Raw genomic sequence first — 27,463 nt, 5'->3', positions numbered from 1 at the left:
CTCTATTCTGTTCTCTCTCTTTAGTCGTCAACCCCCTTTACTCTCTCTCTCCCTGTTTATCTTCTTACTCTGCCTCCTACTCCCTTTCCCTCTATTCTGTTCTCTCTCTTTAGTCGTCAACCCCCTTTACTCTCTCTCTCCCTGTTTATCTTCTTACTCTGCCTCCTACTCCCTTTCCCTCTATGCTGTTCTCTCTCTTTAGTCGTCAACCCCCTTTACTCTCTCTCTCCCTGTTTATCTTCTTACTCTGCCTCCTACTCCCTTTCCCTCTATTCTGTTCTCTCTCTTTAGTCGTCAACCCCTTTACTCTCTCTCTCCCTGTTTATCTTCTTACTCTGCCTCCTACTCCCTTTCCCTCTATTCTGTTCTCTCTCTTTAGTCGTCAACCCCCTTTACTCTCTCTCTCCCTGTTTATCTTCTTACTCTGCCTCCTACTCCCTTTCCCTCTATGCTGTTCTCTCTTTTTAGTCGTCAACCCCCTTTACTCTCTCTCTCCCTGTTTATCTTCTTACTCTGCCTCCTACTCCCTTTCCCTCTATGCTGTTCTCTCTCTTTAGTCGTCAACCCCCTTTACTCTCTCTCTCCCTGTTTATCTTCTTACTCTGCCTCATACTCCCTTTCCCTCTATTCTGTTCTCTCTCTTTAGTCGTCAACCCCCTTTACTCTCTCTCTCCCTGTTTATCTTCTTACTCTGCCTCCTACTCCCTTTCCCTCTATTCTGTTCTCTCTCTTTAGTCGTCAACCCCCTTTACTCTCTCTCTCCCTGTTTATCTTCTTACTCTGCCTCCTACTCCCTTTCCCTCTATTCTGTTCTCTCTCTTTAGTCGTCAACCCCTTTACTCTCTCTCTCCCTGTTTATCTTCTTACTCTGCCTCCTACTCCCTTTCCCTCTATTCTGTTCTCTCTCTTTAGTCGTCAACCCCCTTTACTCTCTCTCTCCCTGTTTATCTTCTTACTCTGCCTCCTACTCCCTTTCCCTCTATGCTGTTCTCTCTCTTTAGTCGTCAACCCCCTTTACTCTCTCTCTCCCTGTTTATCTTCTTACTCTGCCTCATACTCCCTTTCCTTTCTATTCTGTTCTCTCTCTTTAGTCGTCAACCCCCTTTACTCTCTCTCTCCTGTTTATCTTCTTACTCTGCCTCCTACTCCCTTTCCCTCTATTCTGTTCTCTCTCTTTAGTCGTCAACCCCCTTTACTCTCTCTCTCCTGTTTATCTTCTTACTCTGCCTCCTACTCCCTTTCCCTCTATTCTGTTCTCTCTCTTTAGTCGTCAACCCCCTTTACTCTCTCTCTCCCTGTTTATCTTCTTACTCTGCCTCCTACTCCCTTTCCCTCTATTCTGTTCTCTCTCTTTAGTCGTCAACCCCTTTACTCTCTCTCTCCCTGTTTATCTTCTTACTCTGCCTCCTACTCCCTTTCCCTCTATGCTGTTCTCTCTCTTTAGTCGTCAACCCCTTTACTCTCTCTCTCCCTGTTTATCTTCTTACTCTGCCTCATACTCCCTTTCCCTCTATTCTGTTCTCTCTCTTTAGTCGTCAACCCCCTTTACTCTCTCTCTCCCTGTTTATCTTCTTACTCTGCCTCCTACTCCCTTTCCCTCTATTCTGTTCTCTCTCTTTAGTCGTCAACCCCTTTACTCTCTCTCTCCCTGTTTATCTTCTTACTCTGCCTCCTACTCCCTTTCCCTCTATTCTGTTCTCTCTCTTTAGTCGTCAACCCCTTTACTCTCTCTCTCCCTGTTTATCTTCTTACTCTGCCTCCTACTCCCTTTCCCTCTATGCTGTTCTCTCTCTTTAGTCGTCAACCCCTTTACTCTCTCTCTCCCTGTTTATCTTCTTACTCTGCCACCTACTCCCTTTCCCTCTATTCTGTTCTCTCTCTTTAGTCGTCAACCCCTTTACTCTCTCTCTCCCTGTTTATCTTCTTACTCTGCCTCCTACTCCCTTTCCCTCTATGCTGTTCTCTCTCTTTAGTCGTCAACCCCCTTTACTCTCTCTCTCCCTGTTTATCTTCTTACTCTGCCTCCTACTCTATTCTGTTCTCTCTCTTTAGTCGTCAACCCCTTTACTCTCTCTCTCCCTGTTTATCTTCTTACTCTGCCTCCGACTCCCTTTCCCTCTATTCTGTTCTCTCTCTTTAGTCGTCAACCCCCTTTACTCTCTCTCTCCCTGTTTATCTTCTTACTCTGCCTCCTACTCCCTTTCCCTCTATTCTGTTCTCTCTCTTTAGTCGTCAACCCCCTTTACTCTCTCTCTCCTTGTTTATCTTCTTACTCTGCCTCCTACTCCCTTTCCCTCTATTCTGTTCTCTCTCTTTAGTCGTCAACCCCCTTTACTCTCTCTCTCCCTGTTTATCTTCTTACTCTGCCTCCTACTCCCTTTCCCTCTATGCTGTTCTCTCTCTTTAGTCGTCAACCCCTTTACTCTCTCTCTCCCTGTTTATCTTCTTACTCTGCCTCATACTCCCTTTCCCTCTATTCTGTTCTCTCTCTTTAGTCGTCAACCCCCTTTACTCTCTCTCTCCCTGTTTATCTTCTTACTCTGCCTCCTACTCCCTTTCCCTCTATTCTGTTCTCTCTCTTTAGTCGTCAACCCCCTTTACTCTCTCTCTCCCTGTTTATCTTCTTACTCTGCCTCCTACTCCCTTTCCCTCTATTCTGTTCTCTCTCTTTAGTCGTCAACCCCTTTACTCTCTCTCTCCCTGTTTATCTTCTTACTCTGCCACCTACTCCTTTCCCTCTATTCTGTTCTCTCTCTTTAGTCGTCAACCCCCTTTACTCTCTCTCTCCCTGTTTATCTTCTTACTCTGCCTCCTACTCCCTTTCCCTCTATGCTGTTCTCTCTCTTTAGTCGTCAACCCCCTTTACTCTCTCTCTCCCTGTTTATCTTCTTACTCTGCCTCCTACTCTATTCTGTTCTCTCTCTTTAGTCGTCAACCCCCTTTACTCTCTCTCTCCCTGTTTATCTTCTTACTCTGCCTCCGACTCCCTTTCCCTCTATTCTGTTCTCTCTCTTTAGTCGTCAACCCCCTTTACTCTCTCTCTCCCTGTTTATCTTCTTACTCTGCCTCCTACTCCCTTTCCCTCTATTCTGTTCTCTCTCTTTAGTCGTCAACCCCCTTTACTCTCTCTCTCCCTGTTTATCTTCTTACTCTGCCTCCTACTCCCTTTCCCTCTATTCTGTTCTCTCTCTTTAGTCGTCAACCCCCTTTACTCTCTCTCTCCCTGTTTATCTTCTTACTCTGCCTCCTACTCCCTTTCCCTCTATTCTGTTCTCTCTCTTTAGTCGTCAACCCCCTTTACTCTCTCTCTCCCTGTTTATCTTCTTACTCTGCCTCCGACTCCCTTTCCCTCTATTCTGTTCTCTCTCTTTAGTCGTCAACCCCCTTTACTCTCTCTCTCCCTGTTTATCTTCTTACTCTGCCTCCGACTCCCTTTCCCTCTATTCTGTTCTCTCTCTTTAGTCGTCAACCCCCTTTACTCTCTCTCTCCCTGTTTATCTTCTTTCTCTGCCTCTTTCTTCCTTCATCCTTCCATTCTATCCATCTCTGTCCCTGGTCTTTACTTTTTCATTCCTTCATGTCATGAGAAGCCATGTGTCATCATTAAAGTCACATTACACATATAGATGTACATTTTCAAATGAAGGTGTTAAATGGAAGGAAACGTAAATGACTCATCATGTGTGGGTCTGTGATGTGTCCCTGACAGACGTGTCCCTGACAGATGTGTCCCTGACAGATGTGTCCCTGACAGACGTGTCCCTGACAGATGTGTCCCTGACAGAACTGTCCCTGACAGACGTGTCCCTGACAGACCTGTCCCTGACAGACGTGTTCCTGACAGACGTGTCCCTGACAGACGTGTCCCTGACAGACGTGTCCCTGACAGAACTGTCCCTGACAGACGTGTCCCTTACAGACCTGTCCCTGACAGACGTGTCCCTGACAGACGTGTCCCTGACAGACGTGTCCCTGACAGACCTGTCCCTGACAGACGTGTCCCTGACAGACCTGTCCCTGACAGACGTGTCCCTGACAGACCTGTCCCTGACAGACGTGTCCCTGACAGACCTGTCCCTGAAAGACGTGTCCCTGACAGAACTGTCCCTGACAGACGTGTCCCTGACAGATGTGTCCCTGACAGATGTCTCCCTGACAGACGTGTCCCTGACAGACCTGTCCCTGACAGACCTGTCCCTGACAGACGTGTCCCTGACAGACGTGTCCCTGAAAGTCCTGTCCCTGACAGATGTGTCCCTGACAGACCTGTCCCTGACAGACCTGTCCCTGACAGACGTGTCCCTGACAGACGTGTCCCTGACAGACCTGTCCCTGACAGACCTGTCCCTGACAGACCTGTCCCTGACAGACCTGTCCCTGACAGAACTGTCCCTGACAGACGTGTCCCTGACAGACGTGTCCCTGACAGACGTGTCCCTGACAGACCTGTCCCTGACAGACGTGTCCCTGACAGACGTGTCCCTGACAGACGCAGACGTGTCCCTGACAGACGTGTCCCTGACAGAACTGTCCCTGACAGACGTGTTTGAAGACTGGCAAGAGAGAGGCCAGTGAAGCTCTATGACCAGTCCTTAGGACAGACAAGACTCCTAACTTGTAATTTAGCGCATTCCAAACCAATGCCCAAACTTCATTATTACACTCATTATCGTAGGTTCAGATTCCTGGATGTTTACATGTGTGAGTGAGTGTGTGCCTGGGCACATGTGCGTGTGGTGAGACGCGTGTGTGTGTGTCTGTGAGATTGTGTAATCAAAATCATATATCTCTACACGCACCTCTCATCCCCTGGAGACACCCACAGTAGCAGTGGCAGCAGCAGTCTTTCTGTAGATAGAGGCGTTTTTCCTCCACGGTGATACAGTATGCTCTATATATCACGTCACTTTGGCTAAACTGCTCCGCTGTTGAGATGTCCGTTTTAAAGCTTGATGCACTCTTTCTGTATGGATTTGGCTGCCATGCCAGTAAAGCACTCTGCTCAGAGAAAGGAATTAACCTCCAGAGGTTTTTCTAAGACAGATTAAAGAGGGTATACAGTGGTGGGGGAGACTGAGGGCAACCGAAACAAACAGACTCTGACAAAATGCCAACAGGGAAGGGGGAGGGAATGGAAGACAGGGAATATGGGTGCGTGTGCGCGTACGACGTGCGTGTGTGTTTTTGTCTATGAGAGGTGTGGTGTGGCTATGTGTGGCTATGTGGAGGAAGACAGACAGAATGAAAGACGGGGAATTGGCGGACTGGGAATAAAACACTCAGAGAGAGTGAAAGAGAGAGAGAGAGAAAGAGGAGGATTTGTTGCTGTTTTAAATGTTTGGTTACTCAAGCTAATGAGCAGCAATTAGACAGCAGCCAATTAACTCTGACCAGCAGACTGAAACGAGGAGCACAGGGACATGAAGAGAGAGAGAGAGAGAGAGAGAGAGAGAGAGAGAGAGAGAGAGAGAGAGCGAGAGAGAGAGAGAGCGAGAGAGAGAGAGAGAGAGAGAGAGGGGAAGAGAGAGAGAGAGACAGAGAGAGAGAGAGAGAGAGAGAGAGAGAGAGAGAGAGAGAGAGAGAGAGAGAGAGAGAGAGAGAGAGAGAGAGAGAGAGAGAGAGAGAGAGAGAGAGAGAGAGAGAGAGAGAGAGAGAGAGAGAGAGAGAGAGAGAGAGAGAGAGAGAGAGGGTTGGAGAGCGAGAGAGGGTTGGAGAGAGAGAGAGAGAGAGAGAGAGAAAGATATAGAGAGAGAGGAAGAGAGAGAGAGAGAGAGAGAGAGAGAGAGAGAGAGAGAGAGAGAGAGAGAGAGAGAGAGAGAGAGAGAGAGAGAGAGAGAGAGAGAGAGAAGAGAAAGAGAGAGAGAGACAGAGAGGGAGAGAGAGAGAGAGAGAGAGAGAATAGAAAAAAGAGAGGATGAAAGGGGTGACTAATGAAAGAAGAAACGACCAGGGAACCGTGGAAAGAAAGCTGTAGGAAATGTGTTAGTGCGTGTACCATTTGCATTTATGTAAATGAGCGTGTGCATGCGTGCGTGTGTGTGTGCTTCTCGCACGCGCGTGTGAGTCTTTGCGTTCATGTGTGTGTGTGTGTGTGTGTGTGTGTGTGTGTGTGTGTGTGTGTGTGTGTGTGTGTGTGTGTGTGTGTGTGTGTGTGTGTGTGTGTGTGTGTGTGTGTGTGTGTGTGTGTGTGTGTGTGTGTGTGTGTGTGTGAGAGGGAGCTCCAGCAGAGGGAGCTGTGTTCGCTCATGTCACTGTGAGTGTTCTACATGACCATCTGGCTCTCACTGTCAGAGCAGATGAGGTGTTGAAGTTACAGTTCACTCTCTCACTGTCAGAGCAGACGAGATGCAGAAGTTACAGTTCACTCTCTCACTGTCAGAGCAGACGAGATGCAGAAGTTACAGTTCACTCTCTCACTGTCAGAGCAGACGAGATGCTGAAGTTACAGTTCACTCTCTCACTGTCAGAGCAGACGAGATGCAGAAGTTACAGTTCAATCTCTCACTGTCAGAGCAGACGAGGTGCTGAAGTTACAGTTCACTCTCTCACTGTCAGAGCAGACGAGATGCTGAAGTTACAGTTCACTCTCTCACTGTCAGAGCAGACGAGATGCTGAAGTTACAGTTCACTCTCTCACTGTCAGGGCAGATGAGGTGCTGAAGTTACAGTTCACTCTCTCACTGTCAAAGCAGACGAGATGCTGAAGTTACAGTTCACTTTCTCACTGTCAGAGCAGACGAGATGCTGACGTTACAGTTCACTCTCTCACTGTCAGAGCAGACGAGATGCTGACGTTACAGTTCACTCTCTCACTGTCAGAGCAGACGAGATGCTGAAGTTACAGTTCACTCTCTCACTGTCAGAGCAGACGAGATGCTGAAGTTACAGTTCACTCTCTCACTGTCAGAGCAGACGAGGTGTTGAAGTTACAGTTCACTCTCTCACTGTCAGAGCAGACGACATGCTGAAGTTACAGTTCACTCTCTCACTGTCAGAGCAGATGAGATGCTGAAGTTACAGTTCACTCTCTCACTGTTAGAGCAGACGAGATGCTGAAGTTACAGTTCACTCTCTCACTGTCAGAGCAGACGAGGTGTTGAAGTTACAGTTCACTCTCTCACTGTCAGAGCAGACGAGGTGTTGAAGTTACAGTTCACTCTCTCACTGTCAAAGCAGACGAGATGCTGAAGTTACAGTTCACTTTCTCACTGTCAGAGCAGACGAGATGCTGACGTTACAGTTCACTCTCTCACTGTCAGAGCAGACGAGATGCTGACGTTACAGTTCACTCTCTCACTGTCAGAGCAGACGAGATGCTGAAGTTACAGTTCACTCTCTCACTGTCAGAGCAGACGAGATGCTGAAGTTACAGTTCACTCTCTCACTGTCAGAGCAGACGAGGTGTTGAAGTTACAGTTCACTCTCTCACTGTCAGAGCAGACGAGATGCTGAAGTTACAGTTCACTCTCTCACTGTCAGAGCAGACGAGATGCTGAAGTTACAGTTCACTCTCTCACTGTCAGAGCAAACGAGGTGTTGAAGTTACAGTTCACTCTCTCACTGTCAGAGCAGACGACATGCTGAAGTTACAGTTCACTCTCTCACTGTCAGAGCAGATGAGATGCTGAAGTTACAGTTCACTCTCTCACTGTTAGAGCAGACGAGATGCTGAAGTTACAGTTCACTCTCTCACTGTCAGAGCAGACGAGGTGTTGAAGTTACAGTTCACTCTCTCACTGTCAGAGCAGACGAGGTGTTGAAGTTACAGTTCACTCTCTCACTGTCAGAGCAGACGAGGTGTTGAAGTTACAGTTCACTCTCTCACTGTCAGAGCAGACGACATGCTGAAGTTACAGTTCACTCTCTCACTGTCAGAGCAGACGAGATGCTGAAGTTACAGTTCACTCTCTCACTGTTAGAGCAGACGAGATGCTGAAGTTACAGTTCACTCTCTCACTGTCAGAGCAGACGAGGTGTTGAAGTTACAGTTCACTCTCTCACTGTCAGAGCAGACGAGATGCTGAAGTTACAGTTCACTCTCTCACTGTCAGAGCAGACGAGATGCTGAAGTTACAGTTCACTCTCTCACTTTCAGAGCAGACGAGATGCTGAAGTTACAGTTCACTCTGTCACTGTCAGAGCAGACGAGATGCTGAAGTTACAGTTCACTCTCTCACTGTCAGAGCAGACGAGGTGCTGAGGTTACAGTTCACTCTATCACTGTCAGAGCAGACGAGATGCTGAAGTTACAGTTCACTCTGTCACTGTCAGAGCAGACGAGATGCTGAAGTTACAGTTCACTCTGTCACTGTCAGAGCAGACGAGATGCTGAAGTTACAGTTCACTCTCTCACTGTCAGAGCAGACGAGGTGCTGAAGTTACAGTTCACTCTCTCTGTCAGAGCAGACGAGATGCTGAAGTTACAGTTCCCTCTCTCACTGTCAGAGCAGACGAGGTGCTGAAGTTACAGTTCAATCTCTCACTGTCAGAGCAGACGAGATGCTGAAGTTACAGTTCACTCTCACTGTCTTAGCAGACGAGATGCTGAAGTTACAGTTCAATCTCTCACTGTCAGAGCAGACGACATGCTGAAGTTACAGTTCACTCTCTCACTGTCAGAGCAGACGAGGTGTTGATGTTACAGTTCACTCTCTCACTGTCAGAGCAGACGAGATGCTGAAGTTACAGTTCACTCTGTCACTGTCAGAGCAGACGAGATGCTGAAGTTACAGTTCACTCTGTCACTGTCAGAGCAGACGAGATGCTGAAGTTACAGTTCACTCTCTCACTGTCAGAGCAGACGAGGTGCTGAAGTTACAGTTCACTCTCTCTGTCAGAGCAGACGAGATGCTGAAGTTACAGTTCCCTCTCTCACTGTCAGAGCAGACGAGGTGCTGAAGTTACAGTTCAATCTCTCACTGTCAGAGCAGACGAGATGCTGAAGTTACAGTTCACTCTCACTGTCTTAGCAGACGAGATGCTGAAGTTACAGTTCAATCTCTCACTGTCAGAGCAGACGACATGCTGAAGTTACAGTTCACTCTCTCACTGTCAGAGCAGACGAGGTGTTGATGTTACAGTTCACTCTCTCACTGTCAGAGCAGACGAGATGCTGAAGTTACAGTTCACTCTCTCACTGTCAGAGCAGACGAGGTGCTGAAGTTACAGTTCACTCTCTCACTGTCAGAGCAGACGAGGTGTTGATGTTACAGTTCACTCTCTCACTGTCAGAGCAGACGAGATGCTGAAGTTACAGTTCACTCTCTCACTGTCAGAGCAGACGAGATGCTGAAGTTACAGTTCACTCTCTCACTGTCAGAGCAGACGAGGTGTTGAAGTTACAGTTCACTCTCTCACTGTCAGAGCAGACGACATGCTGAAGTTACAGTTCACTCTCTCACTGTCAGAGCAGATGAGATGCTGAAGTTACAGTTCACTCTCTCACTGTTAGAGCAGACGAGATGCTGAAGTTACAGTTCACTCTCTCACTGTCAGAGCAGACGAGGTGTTGAAGTTACAGTTCACTCTCTCACTGTCAGAGCAGACGAGGTGTTGAAGTTACAGTTCACTCTCTCACTGTCAAAGCAGACGAGATGCTGAAGTTACAGTTCACTTTCTCACTGTCAGAGCAGACGAGATGCTGACGTTACAGTTCACTCTCTCACTGTCAGAGCAGACGAGATGCTGACGTTACAGTTCACTCTCTCACTGTCAGAGCAGACGAGATGCTGAAGTTACAGTTCACTCTCTCACTGTCAGAGCAGACGAGATGCTGAAGTTACAGTTCACTCTCTCACTGTCAGAGCAGACGAGGTGTTGAAGTTACAGTTCACTCTCTCACTGTCAGAGCAGACGAGATGCTGAAGTTACAGTTCACTCTCTCACTGTCAGAGCAGACGAGATGCTGAAGTTACAGTTCACTCTCTCACTGTCAGAGCAAACGAGGTGTTGAAGTTACAGTTCACTCTCTCACTGTCAGAGCAGACGACATGCTGAAGTTACAGTTCACTCTCTCACTGTCAGAGCAGATGAGATGCTGAAGTTACAGTTCACTCTCTCACTGTTAGAGCAGACGAGATGCTGAAGTTACAGTTCACTCTCTCACTGTCAGAGCAGACGAGGTGTTGAAGTTACAGTTCACTCTCTCACTGTCAGAGCAGACGAGGTGTTGAAGTTACAGTTCACTCTCTCACTGTCAGAGCAGACGAGGTGTTGAAGTTACAGTTCACTCTCTCACTGTCAGAGCAGACGACATGCTGAAGTTACAGTTCACTCTCTCACTGTCAGAGCAGACGAGATGCTGAAGTTACAGTTCACTCTCTCACTGTTAGAGCAGACGAGATGCTGAAGTTACAGTTCACTCTCTCACTGTCAGAGCAGACGAGGTGTTGAAGTTACAGTTCACTCTCTCACTGTCAGAGCAGACGAGATGCTGAAGTTACAGTTCACTCTCTCACTGTCAGAGCAGACGAGATGCTGAAGTTACAGTTCACTCTCTCACTTTCAGAGCAGACGAGATGCTGAAGTTACAGTTCACTCTGTCACTGTCAGAGCAGACGAGATGCTGAAGTTACAGTTCACTCTCTCACTGTCAGAGCAGACGAGGTGCTGAGGTTACAGTTCACTCTATCACTGTCAGAGCAGACGAGATGCTGAAGTTACAGTTCACTCTGTCACTGTCAGAGCAGACGAGATGCTGAAGTTACAGTTCACTCTGTCACTGTCAGAGCAGACGAGATGCTGAAGTTACAGTTCACTCTCTCACTGTCAGAGCAGACGAGGTGCTGAAGTTACAGTTCACTCTCTCTGTCAGAGCAGACGAGATGCTGAAGTTACAGTTCCCTCTCTCACTGTCAGAGCAGACGAGGTGCTGAAGTTACAGTTCAATCTCTCACTGTCAGAGCAGACGAGATGCTGAAGTTACAGTTCACTCTCACTGTCTTAGCAGACGAGATGCTGAAGTTACAGTTCAATCTCTCACTGTCAGAGCAGACGACATGCTGAAGTTACAGTTCACTCTCTCACTGTCAGAGCAGACGAGGTGTTGATGTTACAGTTCACTCTCTCACTGTCAGAGCAGACGAGATGCTGAAGTTACAGTTCACTCTCTCACTGTCAGAGCAGACGAGGTGCTGAAGTTACAGTTCACTCTCTCACTGTCAGAGCAGACGAGATGCTGAAGTTACAGTTCACTCTCTCACTGTCAGAGCAGACGAGATGCTGAAGTTACAGTTCACTCTCTCACTGTCAGAGCAGACGAGATGCTGAAGTTACAGTTCACTCTCTCACTGTCAGAGCAGACGAGATGCTGACGTTACAGTTCACTCTCGCACTGTCAGCCCCTTCTGCATGGCTGCCTGAGCCTTACTGGGGCTCAGTCTGGTGTCGAGAGAAACAGGATGTTATCAACTAACTGTTCTAGGATCAGCAACAAATTGAGGTAAATGGTGTTTGTTAAACTGGAGTGAAGGCAGGATCTGTTCTGGAATCTGGTGTTGGTATTGAGGTTATAACTTACGTTCTGGGCTATGAATGGAGGGAGAGATTTGGGGAGAAAGGGGTTAATTTCTCAATCTGACTGGTGATGCAGGAATTCAATCCCTCAGAGTGTATTTCAAACACACTGACGCACACGTAGAGACACACACACACACACATATGTACACCCACACCCACACACAGTCTTGTATAACTAACCTTGTGGGGAAACACAATTCAGTCCAATTCAAAATGTTACCTAACCCATACCCTAACCCTAATGTTAACCCTAACCCTAATCCTATCTCTAGCTCCTAAACCCTAACACTCATTCTAAATGTTAACCCCCTATAAATATCAGTTGGCTTTGTGGGGACTAACAAAATGTCCCCAGTTGGTCCAACTGTTGTTATTTGACTTTTCTTGTAGAATTAAACACGTCCACACACACACACACACACACACACACACACACACACACACACACACACACACACACACACACACACACACACACACACACACACACACACACACACACACACACACACACACACACACACACACACACACACACACACAGACGTACTGCACACACGCACACACACACACACACACAGTACTGTTAGCCATTCTTTTCAGTGGCCTGCTGCCCTCTCTTTAATTAGGCTAATTGAAATGCTAGAATATCCATCTTCTTGATTGCTCATTATATTTGGGCAATTTAAAATGAAAAATGGATGCACACAGAGGCCAAGCGAGCCAGAGAGCCCTCCCCCCTTTCTCCTGAGCTGAACCTCTTGTGTGAGCAGGCCCTCTTCCCCACCTTCTGGTCCTCTCGCCCGCCCCCTGGTCCTCCCACCTGAGGCTGGCTGACTCAGACCTGCCCTTTCCTGTAGCTACCAGCAAGCCCTGTATGTTCAACCCTGGTGTTAATCCTCCCTTGGCCTATAACATGGAGTTGTGGTTCTCCCCATCTCCCTGTGGGCCGTAGGAGGGATTGGGGGTTTCATCTTCCTGTAGCCTGTAGGAGGGATTGGGGGTTTCATCTCCCTGTGGGCCGTAGGAGGGATTGGGGGATTCATCTCCCTGTGGGCCGTAGGAGGGATTGGGGGTTTCATCTCCTTGTGGGCCGCAGGAGGGCCTGGGGGTTTCATCTCCATGTGGGCCGTAGGAAGGATTGGGGGTTTCATCTCCCTGTGGGCCATAGGAGGGATTGGGGGTTTCATCTCTCTGTTAGCCGTAGGAGGGATTGGGGGTTTCATCTCCCTGTGGGCCGTAGGGGGATTGGGGGTTTCATCTCCCTGTGGGCATCAGGAGGGTCTGGGGGTTTCATCTCCCTGAGGGCCATAGGGAGGATTGGGGGTTTCATCTCTCTGTGGGCATCAGGAGGGTCTGGGGGTTTCATCTCCCTGAGGGCCATAGGGAGGATTGGGGGTTTCATCTCCCTGTGGACCGTAGGGGGGATTGGGGGTTTAATCTCCCTGTGGGCCGTAAAGGGGATTGAGGTTCTCCCCTGGGGGTGTTTGTGTATCTGAGAGAGACCGGGGGAGGATGTGAGAGCCCATCTGGGAGTGTTGTGTGACTGACAAGCTGGGAGAACGCTCATCTGATCCTCTACCCTGTGTCTTTCTAACAGGGACGGTGAGTCATTTTACACACACCAGTCTGTGTTTACATAGGGATACCCACAGACACACAACAGCCACTCACACACACACACGCACACACGCACACACACACACACACACACACACACACACACACACACACACACACACACACACACACACACACACACACACACACACACACACACACACACACACACACACACACACACACACACACACACTCACACACACACACACACACACTCACACACACACACACACACACACACACACACACACACACACACACACACACACACACACACACACACACACACACACACACACACACACACACACACACACACACACACACACACACACACACACACACACACACACACACACACACACACACACACACACACACACACACACACACACACACACACACACACACACACACACACACACACACACACACTCGGACACACTCAGACACACACACACACACACACACACACACACACACACACACACACACACACACACACACACACACACACACACACACACACACACACACACACACACACACACACACACACACACACAAATACACACACACACGTTCTATGTACCTTACCCTGCTAGACTGAATTGTATCAAAGAAGACATATGAGTAACACAGCATAATTGACATACTCCCCTCTCCCTTTCACATACACTCATTATATGAACATTATGCATACACAATATATGAAATACACACAATATACAACATGTGTTCGATTTGCCTTCAAGGAAACATCATGCATTCTCATCCATCTGCAGACAGACATGCACTGAGTCAGACTAACATCAGTTCCAGGGCTTTTAATTACGTTTTATTCCCCGGCAGCTCTCTCCATGGCAACCCAAAGTTCTGCTTGTCACAACATGAAACATGAGGGAATAAAGACATTTTCCCAATATGCTGCTACACCAGTGAGCATATTTCTCCTTGAGACAGGCCTGCTGTATGCTGTCAATCTGATACTTTAGCCCCTCTGTTGGCTGCCTGGTGAACTGCAGATGAGTCTGCACGGGTGCATGTGCATCTTTCTACCTTGGTGTGTGCAGGATATTAAGTGTAGTTGAATTTCATTTGAACCAGACAGAGAGAGAGAAACGGAGAACGGAGAGACGGAGAGAAGGAGGATCCACACAAACAGAAGAGATCATTAGGGATCGGATCAAATCACTCTTCTAAGCAAAATGGTATAATCATATGACACCGGAGGTAAAGCCACTGTACTGACTCTCTTATTGACTGTCTTCGTGGTGACTGCTGTGAGTGGCAGGGGATGTGATGTATGACTGTTTCATAGTAAATACAGAGGGCGGAGACTATGTACTAAGAGTGGTTGGCCACATGTTGACCTGACTAAGATAAATGGGTGACACTATTGACCGGGTTGTCTTTGAGAGCTCACTGGCGTCAATTTCAATGGATGTCAGGGGACCATTAGCATGTAAATGAGCTGTTTCCAATCATAATTGCTGTGACAAACAAGTGAGTGTTAATTGTTATGTGTTGGCATTGCACTTACTGTATAAAATGAGCTCTCTTAATGAATATAAATTGCTGAATTCTATCTCTGTGGAATAGGAGGGAGGTGCACTCAAGCTGATAATAAGCTGTGCTCTGATTGGCCAAATGAAGACTCAGAGGTACGCTTATTATCAGCAAGGGTGTCGGACTACCAGGAACTGAATCCAAGTTGTGCAAGTCTAAACCATCACGACACACAAGCTAATAATGTATGTTGGCTTGCCTTCACAATGAAACAGTGAGGGAGTGTGGAGAGGGCCAACTATCTATCTACTATATCGAGCCACCTGTCAATTCAATAGTCCAGAGTTCAAAGGTCACAAACCAAAATGAGAGTAATTTCACAAAAATATCAATTAAAATCCAACAGAAAATGCAGGAGAGTCAATCAACACAATCAGGAAGTCCTTGGTGATGAAAGGAAGTCCTTGGTAATGAAAGGAAGTCCTTGGGGATGAAAGGAAGTCCTTGGTAATGAAAGGAAGTCCTTGGGGATGAAAAGAAGTCCTTGGTGATGAGAGTAGTCCAGTGATTACATTTTCCCAGGAAGATAATTCAAAGGAACAGGTTTTTACAGCACAATTACTCAACTATTTTACTTTCAAAGTTCTAAACAAACATTTAATTAATAGTTTCCTCACACCACCCCGGCCATTTTGACCCATCCTTCCTACTCACATGACCCCATACAGACGGGGTATCATTTTGACCCATCCTTCCTACTCACATGACCCCATACAGACGGGGTATCATTTTGACCCATCCTTCCTACTCACATGACCCCATACAGACGGGGTATCATTTTGACCCATCCTTCCTACTCACATGACCCCATACAGACGGGGTATCATTTTGACCCATCCTTCCTACTCACATGACCCCATACAGACGGGGTATCATTTTGACCCATCCTTCCTACTCACATGACCCCATACAGACGGGGTATCATTTTGACCCATCCTTCCTACTCACATGACCCCATACAGACGGGGTATCATTTTGACCCATCCTTCCTACTCACATGACCCCATACAGACGGGGTATCATTTTGACCCATCCTTCCTACTCACATGACCCCATACAGACGGGGTATCATTTTGACCAATCAACAGATGTTAAACTATGTGGCATACAAATCACGGCATGGTTCTAGACATACAGTAGACATTCCATTTATGTTTAACCTATAATACATAACCTTTATTTCTGTTGAATTCCATATCACATTACAATGTTACCATCTGTTTGTTTCCCTGCTGTGCCACTTACTATGTGCAGTCCTTTGAATAGAGAATCATCAACATCCAGAGCCATGGGGCGGAATTCTGGCCATATGGTGATGTCACTTCCCATCTGGCTGAGAGAGGTGACATCACAGGCAGATGACCTGAACTAGGTCCAGGATGCCCTGCTCTACTGCACTCTGCTCTACTCTGACACAGTCTGTGATACACACTTGGGAGCCAGAGATGTCTGTGTCTGACTGTCACTCAGACTGACAACTCCACTGATATGGCACCATAAACATGCTCCAGAGCCCTGTTCCAACACCTAGGCCGATGGTATTCATACACACATACACACACACACACGGCTGCAAGCACTTGTATACGCACGCGCATACACTCAAACACAAACACATATACTGTACATTTAGCCGTTCTCTTCAGAGTATGTGTAAATAAACGCTGTAGATACTGTATGTACTGTAGAACAACACAAACACACACATATACTGTACATTTAGCCGTTCTCTTCAGAGTATGTGTAAATAAACGCTGTAGATACTGTATGTACTGTAGAACAACACAAACACACACATATACTGTACATTTAGCCGTTCTCTTCAGAGTATGTGTAAATAAACATTGTACATACTGTATGTACTGTAGAACAACACAAACACAGTCATTAAATGTGTTCTCACTCGTCATCTCCTGTCCCAAGAACACGGCAACAAAAGTTATCAACATTCGTTTAGTTTCATTTTATTCTTTAGAAAGGCACTTACAGTATGAAAGGCTCAAATATACAAGAGACAATGAGGGCCGAGGCTTACCTTTCACACACGTGCATGTATAGTACACACTCACATATACACACACATGCATGTATAGACACACTCACATATACACACACATGCCTGTATAGTACACACTCACATATACACACACATGCATGTATAGTACACACTCACATATACACACACATGCATGTATAGTACACACTCACATATACACACACATGCATGTATAGTACACGCTCACATATACACACATTTAGAAATGGAAAAGAAAAACCAGAACGTGGACAGGCCCAGAAATGACATCCTATCCTTCACTTTGGCAAAGGTTCTATTAAGGGGAGTTGCCATCAAGAAGACGATGAGAGGAGATCTATTACAGTCCCTCTGAAAGGAGATCCCAATCCTGTCACATCGTACTCTTATAACACACACAGGGTACAGGAGACATTACTGCTCATACTATTACTGATCAGGCTACAGGTATTGATGAATTGTGCTCATTGTCAAAGTTTCACTCCATTCATAATAATCACTGATTAAAGCCTGTCGAAGCACTTATTTCTACATAAATATATGTTTCAGTAAAGCGAACAGGAGAGTTTAGCTCTATAAGAACAGCAAACATACAGTATGGCTTCAGCATCAAGTGGTGACATGTACAGTACCTATAGAATCAGCATCGCATTTCTCAAATTGTACAAAAAAGGCATCATACATCATATAGCTTTCATATAGGTGTCTCAGGTAAATATATTAAACATTTTCCAACATATTTTAAAGAAAGAAACCAGGATATTTGATGCCGTGTAGGTATGCCAAAAGTTCATTCAGAGCTCTCATATCCCATAGTGTATTCTCTTTGGATGAAAGCTTTCCTGCAGATAGCATGGGCACTTTTTACATTTCTTATTATTTATTTATTCATAAGAAATATTTTACCTTTATTTAACTAGGCAAGTCAGTTAAGAACAAATTCTTATTTACAATGACGGCCTACCCCGACCAAACCCTAACCCCGACGACGCTGTGCCAATTGTGCATCGCCCTGTGGGACTCCCAATCACGGCCGGATGTGATGCAGCCGGTATTCATTAAGGAACAATACACAGTACACAGTACACATCGTCTGAGGATCATTTCAGACACAATGTTTCTTATCAAAATGAGTCACTTTCATTTTCATTCTATCTATTTCTTTTTACAAACATAGTGGTGTAACTACACAGTCTCTACATAGTTGGCTGGGTAGAGTCCCTCTCTTCCTCCATCCTTCATCCCTCTACACCAGCCCTGGTCATCCTCATCCTCAGTCTTCAGAAACTCCTCACCTGGAGGGGAGAGGTGGAGCATGGTCATCATATATCATTCAGTAACAGAGTACCACAGTCTCTCTCTCTCTCTAACACACTCACAGACAAGTACAGCGTGAAGACCTACCTGCTTTAAAGGAGAGCTCATCTGTCTCCTGTCCGTCATAGTCATAGAGAGCCCTGACCTTAACTCCTCCGATCATTACACTGAGAGAGAGAGAGTGTTAGTGTAAATCAACCATACACTAACCGTAACTACAAGCAATTAACACAACAGTCAGTATCTGAACTATATGACTCATCATAATGAGATGGGAAGTGAGTTCTACACGTCTCCTGTATCATACATACTAAGACTGTAACGTACATTCCTCCAACTACTTAACATCACTGAGATAGAGTTGTGCTGTAGGAGGAATCAATAAAGAGACAGTTGGAGACATGTTTACCTCCTCTCTATGGTGCCTTGCTGTGACTCTACCTCTTTCTCTTTCTTCCCTTTTTTGCTTTTCTTCTCTGGCGTCCACTCCTGAAAGAGACCTTTCATTAGACCCCATTGTACAACAAGGCAGACCGGTCCAGTCTATTAGCCTCCAGAGACTGTAATACTGGTCACATTGTTGGACTATGCTCTACTGTTATACAGTCTGCTGCATTAGCTTGTAACACTGTTCACTACATTAGACTAACTCTGACAATAACACAGGGCAGAAGTCTACATCAATCCATTATTACAGTACATTATATTAGGCCCCATTAACTTCCATTAGCCCGCTGTGTCTGTGTGTGTGAGTGTGTGCATGTGTGAGTGTTGCACCTGGAACTGAGGCCAGTCGGTGGGCATGCCCGGTCCGTGGGTGTTCTTCCACCAGCGCAGGTCGTCCTGCTCACTGATGGCCATGAGAGTGTTGTGGAGCTCATTATACACAGCCTTCACACTGAGAGAGAGGAGGAGAGAGGAGGGAGGGAGGGAGAGGAGGAGGGGGAGGGAGGGGGAGGGAAAAGGAGAGAGTGGGAGGGAGAAGGAGAGAGGGGGAGAAGGAGAGTGAGAGAGGGAGAGAGGGGGAGTGAGGGGAGAAAGAGAGTGAGGGATGGAGAGAGGGGGAGAAGGAAAGTGAGGGAGGGAGAGAAGGAGAGAGGGGAGGGAAAAGGAGAGAGGCGGGAGAAGGAAAGTGAGAGAGGGGGGAGTGACGGAGAGAGAGGGAGGGAGAGAGGGGGGAGAAGGAGAGTGAGGGAAGGAGAGAGGGGGGAGAAAGAGAGTGAGGGAGGGAGAGAGGGGGGATAAGACAATGGGGCGTGAGAGATTTACACAACGCAACTACAACAAACACCCCCCCCCAACAAACACACCATCCTAGTCACAGTCTGGCTGCAGGTGTAGCCTACCTCTCGTTGTTGGTGACGTCCAGGTGTCTGTGGACGGACAGGAAGGCCTGTTTGAGGAAGCTGATCCTCTTCCTCTCCTCCTCCTGCGATTGGTCAAAAATACACTCCATCTCCTCCATGTAGCGAGGGGCATAGCGGGTCACCTCCTCCAGAACCTTCTCATAGCGGGCTCGCACCTGGGGGAGAGAGTTACACATTATTACACACAGACTCACACATTCACTTCTCTCCTTCATTCTCTTACTGTCTGTCTCTTACTTTCTCCGTCTCCTGCTGAGCCAGCTCTCTTTCCTCCTGAATCTTCCTCTGTTTCTCGATGGCCACGTCAGGGTTGCCCTTGGCGTGGACCTCCCGGTCCTTGGCAGTCTGCTCCTTACGCTGCACTTTATGGAACGCACTCCTGGCTTTGTCCAGCTGGGGGGGGCATAAGGTAACACTGACATATTAGTGACTCAATGAAGACTCCCATACAAACACTTTCAAGTCATTTACCTCTGCCCTACCCTATATAAAAGTATGATCTTTGAGTCTCTGAATTTCTCAGTAGAGATTGTCCATTCAACGTGGTGATTCATAGTGTCTTAGAGAGACCTCTCTTTCATCTACAGTATTCTAACCTTCTTCAGCCGTTTGGCCCAGGGCTTCTGAGCACGTGCGAAGCCAGTCCCAAAGTCCTGGGACTCCTTGAAGCCTCCAAAGACCTTCTTATGGAAGGTCTCTTTCTGCCAGGTCCTGACCCGATCCCCGTCCTCCGAAACCAGGGAGCGACACACGGACGAGTGCAGGGCGGCGAGACGGTCGGCGGAGGAGAGGAAACACTGCCACGCCTGCAGGAGGGATCCATATAGCGGGCCTGTAGAGGGAGGAGAGCAGAGAGAGAGAGTGGATACAGTATCAACAGGGAACATAGTGAGCAAACAGTGAATCTCTTCAGCTGCAGTACTCACTGGAGTCCACCAGGGGCTTCCACTTGTTGCTCCACTCGCTGAGCTGCTGAGCGTACTGCCTCTCCACACGGGCTCTCTCCTGGAAGCACACCACGATGTCATTACATGCCTGGAAGGCATCCTCCGTGCGCTTCACCGTGCGCTGGTAGTTCCCAGGCTAGGGCGAGGGAGGGAGGGAGGGAGGGAGGGAGGGAGGGAGGGAGGGAGGGAGGGAGGGAGGGAGGGAGGGAGGGAGGGAGGGAGGGAGGGTGAACAAGGACGAGGAGGCGGAGGGAAAAGTTTGAGATTGAACATACAGTAAGTAGTAATGTAGCAATGGATATTAACACAGATAGTGAAGTTAATTTCAGTTAAATAACAATTTTACTTTCCTCTCTACACTCTCAACACCATGACCTGTAACCTGTTCTCATCCTAACGTCGATCTGTTTTCCTTTAGACAAGTCATTTGAATGTTTTGAGGTTTCTGTAAAAGCCTAATGAAGGCACCATGGGGTGTGGCTGGTGTAGACAGGCCAGTAAAAGGACAGATGAAAAGGGAGTGATGGAGTAACAGAGGGCAATTCACTGAGGGTAATGACATTACCAGAGTTGTGTTTGTGGATGTGGAGTTTGGAAAACGCTCCATTTTTTCCTGGCTCTATTTTTACCCCTCTGCCTCAGTTTGATCAATTTTATTAGTTTCTCTCTCTCTCTCTCCCTCTCTTCCTCTCGCTCTTTCACTCTCTTTCTCTCGTACATACACACACCTTGGCACGTTTCCAAACAATATCTATGTAATTGTCTCTCCTTTAGGTCATCCTCATCCCGTTCCCTCCCTCTCCCTCTCTCTTTGTGTATGTTGTGGTTTCTACTGACTCTGAGAATTAAGTGAAAACAGCTGAGGAATCTTGCCCAAAGCCAACAGCACTGCTCCAGAAGTAGCCGCAGCCAACCAATCACAAAGGCCGAGACAGCCACTACAACTGAGCCTGCACAACACTACAGTATATCACAGAAATCAAGTCATCAGAGATCTGACGTGGTTCTCTGTAACAAATCACATTTCATGTACATACCAACACAGTAGAGCAATCAAATGGCTGTAGAGTTGCGTACATAACAGGCAGAACTAGAACAATGTGAAATGCTGGGGAAGCAACATAGTGAACCTATAAACTCAAATCAATCAGACAGTACAGTGGACTGTCACTCCAGTGATGGCTATTCTGCACACTCAACAGAACTGAACTAGTAACAACTATGACAACACAACCAGTATACTCCATAATAAGAGTCAGAGCACATATTCTACCCAACACTTCACAATGACAGGCAGCAGCCAGAAGAGGAGGGCCAGAGAGCAGCATTAAGAGGAACTGGGCTGGAAACACATCCAACACAACAGGAGGGAGCCCAAATTACAGAGAGAGAGAGGAGATGAAAGTGGGGCAATGACCAGGAGGCCAGCAAACAGGAAGAGACACGGGTCAGTCGGATGGAGCTGCAACTAGCCAATTGGTGGAGCATAGAAGCCAAACCAACCTATCCTATAGCCATAGCACATTTATCAGCCTATGATATGAGCCTTATGGAGGATGGTTAAAAACAAATCTATTTTTCATTTGAGAAACATATTGGCTATCTGCTCCCTCGATGGACACCAATGGACATTTATATTTATCATTATTATTATGTTTTGTTTCATTCACACCTGCACTGTTGGAGCTCGGAGCTGAACTATTTCACTGTTCACTGCAACTAAATAAACATCTTACGCATCCAACAACCCATACGTAAAATGTATGGACCCATGACTGTAAGTTGGTTTGGATAAAATCGTCTGCTAAATGGCATATATGATGTATTATTAAGTTGTTATAATCCATTTCAGAGTTGTTTATTAACAGGTAATAACGTTGTAATGATTAGAATACGGCTGTAAAGAGGTGGGTGAATGATGGGATGATGCCCCAGCTAAAAGGGAAGCAGAACTTCCTTTATCAGAAGCTAAACAACATATGGCCAGCCTAGTGTGATAGAGAGGCCTTGTACACACTGACCTATGAGCAGCAATACTGTTTTGTCTGTCACGGGAATCTCTTGTACAAGGTTATCAAGACATCCTGAGGCTAAATGGTGCTGTGTTTTCCTGTCTGTTTCTTCCCCCTCTCCACCTCTTTCTCCATCTCTCTCATTACATTTCTCTGTGCACACACACACACACACACAAACACACACACACACACAAACACACACACACACACACACACACACACACACACACACACACACACACACACACACACACACACACACACACACACACACACACACACACACACACACACACACACACACACACACACACACACACACACACACACACACACACACACTCACCATCCAGAAGCTCTGTTTGGTGGCATCTTCAGTGGCAACCTCAGGAGGGAGAGTCGACATCCTGTCCACTGAAACAGAAGAATATGTAGTGAAATCATTTATGTCCTTCAACATTCTGTGCAGCTCTCAACATACCTTTACACCACCCAGGTGGTCAGGTGAATACAACGACATACCTTTACACCACCCAGGTGGTCAGTTGAATACAACAACATACCTTTACACCACCCAGGTGGTCAGGTGAATACAACGACATACCTTTACACCACCCAGGTGGTCAGGTGAATACAACAACATACCTTTACACCACCCAGGTGGTCAGTTGAATACAACAACATACCTTTACACCACCCAGGTGGTCAGGTGAATACAACGACATACCTTTACACCACCCAGGTGGTCAGGTGAATACAGCGACATACCTTTACACCACCCAGGTGGTCAGGTGAATACAACAACATACCTTTACACCACCCAGGTGGTCAGTTGAATACAACAACATACCTTTACACCACCCAGGTGGTCAGGTGAATACAACGACATACCTTTACACCACCCAGGTGGTCAGGTGAATACAGCGACATACCTTTACACCACCCAGGTGGTCAGGTGAATACAACGACATACCTTTACACCACCCAGGTGGTCAGGTGAATACAGCGACATACCTTTACACCACCCAGGTGGTCAGGTGAATACAACAACATACCTTTACACCACCCAGGTGGTCAGGTGAATACAACGACATACCTTTACACCACCCAGGTGGTCAGTTGAATACAACGACATACCTAGATTGTTACATGTATTAATACAACTGGACAGATAAGAGGATACACTGTAAAGGCCTTGCTGTGAATTTGACAGTAACTTACAGGCAGCTCAGTCATAAGTACAATTCTGTGTTTCATATTGTAGTATACCTACTGTAATATAAATACGGTATCAAAGCAAGTACTCTTCAACTGTGAATGAATGAAATTCACTGAGGGGTGGGGTTTATATTCCACAGTATTTACAAGGGATTGGTGCAAGCAGGTTGGCTGCTGCAGTATGCAAAGTGTTTGCTCATATTTGGTGTTTTATATCACGTGTACTTCTGGAGGCCTTAACAAAGGCTTCCAAACTGGCTGCAACCACAGAGCAAAACAGACCAAGGACATGGCAAAATGCTCAACAAATTTAAGGTTGAACCTTTTACTGCAGTGGGCTAAATCATGGTCACACATGGTAGTCTTAAACAAATATACTTGAAACAAAAGTAAATACCTCACACACATGGTTATGGACTTAAAAACAAGAAGAAACCTGTACCATGTCAGATATGGAGTTGAAGTGTTTAAAACGTAAATCACAGAAAACTGAAATATAACAAAACTGTTTCACATAGAAACACTGTATTTTCATTATTTAAAAAAAATATTGATAAATTAACATATTATGAAAAATATTGATGACATTCCACCCATAAGACCATAGAGGGCACTTTGGTCATTGACTGCAGGAAAGGGCTACAACTTGCTGACACTCCAATCTGTCCCTGATACATTTTAAATTGATGAGGCACTGTAACCACAGAGAAGTTAAATTGGTCCAGCATTCTCACTCACTGCTGCAACAAAAATAGCATCTTACAAGGCACGCCTGAAAATATGTTAATGAGCCAGAAACAACAATAATGTGCACCCACTAGTGGTCAAAAGGTTTTTGGTGCTCCAAAGATACGGTATGGTACTGTACTCTGTGGTTTGGATTTACAATACCATTAGAAATACAGCAATTATTTCCCCGCCCACAAATTTGTTGTTGTTGATAACACCCCAAATTACCGTATAAAATACAATTTTCGTTACAGTGTAGAATTGGACAAATGTGTTGCAAAAGCAAAGTCTAATTTCTACAGTGTACAGGGTAGATTGATAACTACCAGTAGGTGAGAGGGAGTTATTCTGGCGTGGTACAGTATCAGTATAATACAGTAAAACAGATACTCAGAGGCCTGGCATTTAAGGACCTGAGTCTACCAGTAAGGATAGAATGCCCTCCCCCACAATTCCCAGCGTTGAAATTTGAGCCATCCCAAAATAAACAGGGGGTAAAAGTCACCCCACCTTCCCCGTCTCCCTACTCTCTCCCTCTCTGTGTCTCTCCTGATGGGCTTGTCTTCCCCTCTCGCCCAAGAGAAAACATAAAAACATAGACACACATGCAATACACACACAACACACACACAAACTCACATGCTCCTAAATCTACAGACACACACTCAGACAGACAGTGCCAGTTCCAGCGACATAAGAGGTTTCTTAGCGCCCTCGGCCGCTAGCGGGCACGACCCCAGAAAATATGATTGTCTAAACTTACTATTGAGAGTAAGAATACACCAGTTACAATTTCAAAATGCGGTTGTACATCAGCAGTTTTTCTGCTGCAGAGGAGGCTTGTGGGAGGAGCTATAGGAGGACGTCCTCCTACAATGAGACCGTCCTCCTATAGCTTCTCCCACCAGCCTCCACTGTTCTCTTGTTATGTCAGTCACTGATAGTCACTCAATTAGCCATGTCAGTTAACAATTTGTTTAATAGGTAGTTAGTCTAGCCAGCTATCTAAACACGCAGGGCACGTGTCCAGGGACCCTGAACTCCAGGGGGCCCCATTGATTTTGTTAGTCATTCTCATTAAGATATCATATTAACATGGCATATGTCATTACAAAATGTGTAGAATTGCAGGAAATTAGCTTTAAAATGGCAAAAAAATCAGCAGACAGACTCACATGCTCAATGACACAAAATATAAACTAGAGACAAACCCACATGATCCCAAACAGCTTACAATAAAACCTCTCTCAAGGCATTTTACAGAGAATGTAACAAATCCCACTCTGTCACAAGACTAATCTTTCTCTGTCTGTTTTCCAGATATCTTTATCTCTCCCTCCCTCAGTGAGACCCACTATCAGATCCAGTGATTCTTCTGTATCTGCCTCTATTCATGGGTTATCACATGATTCTCCATCTTCAGTGAGGGCCTGTGATGAAAGTATGGATCCTTTCTGTCTCTCTCTCTCTCTCTCTCTCTCTCTCTCTCTCTCTCTCTCTCTCTCTCTCTCTCTTGCTCTCTTGTCTGTCTGTCTGTCTGTCTGTCTGTCTGTCTGTCTGTCTGTCTGTCTGTCTGTCTGTCTGTCTGTCTGTCTGTCTGTCTGTCTGTCTGTCTGTCTGTCTGTCTGTCTGTCTGTCTGTCTGTCTGTCTGTCTGTCTGTCTGTCTGTCTGTCTGTCTGATGACACAACCCACAGGGTCTTTAGTTCTCTCTCACTGCATGAGGCCAGATATATAATGAATCATTTCCTTCTTAACCTTTGACCCCTCTTCCTGTCCCCTCACTGGATCCTCTCCCTCTGGGCAGGGCTAAAGCATGCCGGGAATGTTTTAATATTTAACCTTTATTTTATTCAACCTTTATTTTAGCATGAGGAAGACCACGAGGAAGAACACGATGAAGAACTATCAATGGTTGCTTTCTTTGTTGATAATCTCTGAGAATGAAAGGTATCCCTTCATTCCTTTGAGATGCACTGCTAAATTCACATATCCTCTGCGACTGCTAAACCAATTAATAGTTTTTCTAGTGAAGGACTCCGATCAGTACAGATAGTGATAAGAGCATACCAAATCAAGGTATTATTTGAATAATATCTCACTTACCATCTACTGGCATAGATTTGACTTGATCACAGGCCATGCAAAAAAATCTGAAATGCCTGTGTGCTGTCAAAGTCAAACTATTAGAAATCTCTGGAGTCCAACACTTTTGCAATAGCCTACCCCAAGAGAAAGCAGAAAGGGTACATCTTCTGAAACTTATTGAAATGCTCAAGCCTGGCACATGCTCCCATTGCCAACTCTCTCACCCCCCTGTCTACCCTCTCTTCCCCCACCACAGTACCCATCACCCCCTGTCTACCCTCTCTTCCCCCACCACAGTACCCATCACCCCCTGTCTACCCTCTCTTCCCCACCACAGTACCCATCACCCCCTGTCTACCCTCTCTTCCCCCACCACAGTACCCATCACCCCCTGTCTACCCTCTCTTCCCCCACCACAGTACCCATCACCCCCTGTCTACCCTCTCTTCCCCCACCACAGTACCCATCACCCCCTGTCTACCCTCTCTTCCCCCACCACAGTACCCATCACCCCCTGTCTACCCTCTCTACCCCCACCACAGTACCCATCACCCCCTGTCTACCCTCTCTTCCCCCACCACAGTACCCATCACCCCCTGTCTACCCTCTCTTCCCCCACCACTGTACCCATCACCCCCTGTCTACCCTCTCTTCCCCCACCACAGTACCCATCACCCCCTGTCTACCCTCTCTTCCCCCACCACTGTACCCATCACCCCCTGTCTACCCTCTCTTCCCCCACCACAGTACCCATCACCCCCTGTCTACCCTCTCTTCCCCCACCACTGTACCCATCACCCCCTGTCTACCCTCTCTTCCCCCACCACAGTACCCATCACCCCCTGTCTACCCTCTCTTCCCCCACCACAGTACCCATCACCCCCTGTCTACCCTCTCTTCCCCCACCACTGTACCCATCACCCCCTGTCTACCCTCTCTTCCCCCACCACAGTACCCATCACCCCCTGTCTACCCTCTCTTCCCCCACCACAGTACCCATCACCCCCTGTCTACCCTCTCTTCCCCCACCACTGTACCC

The 27,463-nt window shown here is 46.7% G+C and overlaps 1 protein-coding gene across 2 annotated transcripts in view; it reads right to left on the bottom strand.

Moving 5' to 3' along the window:
- Positions 1–16,653: 16,653 nt before the first annotated feature.
- LOC123999717 (protein kinase C and casein kinase substrate in neurons protein 3-like) overlaps positions 16,654–27,463 on the bottom strand; it is a 12,933-nt gene continuing 2,123 nt past the window's right edge. Inside the window, exons 2-10 of one of the 2 annotated variants that reach the window (XM_046305734.1) lie at positions 22,737–22,804; positions 20,355–20,511; positions 20,025–20,260; positions 19,666–19,821; positions 19,408–19,583; positions 18,839–18,959; positions 18,471–18,550; positions 18,149–18,228; positions 16,654–18,039 (exon numbers count right to left, since the gene is read on the bottom strand). In XM_046305734.1, the coding sequence (XP_046161690.1) occupies positions 17,930–18,039; positions 18,149–18,228; positions 18,471–18,550; positions 18,839–18,959; positions 19,408–19,583; positions 19,666–19,821; positions 20,025–20,260; positions 20,355–20,511; positions 22,737–22,796 (1,176 nt within the window). In that variant the 5' untranslated portion in view covers positions 22,797–22,804 and the 3' untranslated portion in view covers positions 16,654–17,929. The remainder of the gene's footprint in view (positions 18,040–18,148; positions 18,229–18,470; positions 18,551–18,838; positions 18,960–19,407; positions 19,584–19,665; positions 19,822–20,024; positions 20,261–20,354; positions 20,512–22,736; positions 22,805–27,463) is intronic. The other variant, XM_046305735.1, reaches the window with a different exon arrangement.

Source organism: Oncorhynchus gorbuscha, linkage group LG16, assembly GCF_021184085.1.
Source record: "Oncorhynchus gorbuscha isolate QuinsamMale2020 ecotype Even-year linkage group LG16, OgorEven_v1.0, whole genome shotgun sequence".
NCBI classification, from domain to species: domain Eukaryota; kingdom Metazoa; phylum Chordata; class Actinopteri; order Salmoniformes; family Salmonidae; genus Oncorhynchus; species Oncorhynchus gorbuscha.
This window is presented reverse-complemented; position numbering and strand designations above follow the sequence as displayed.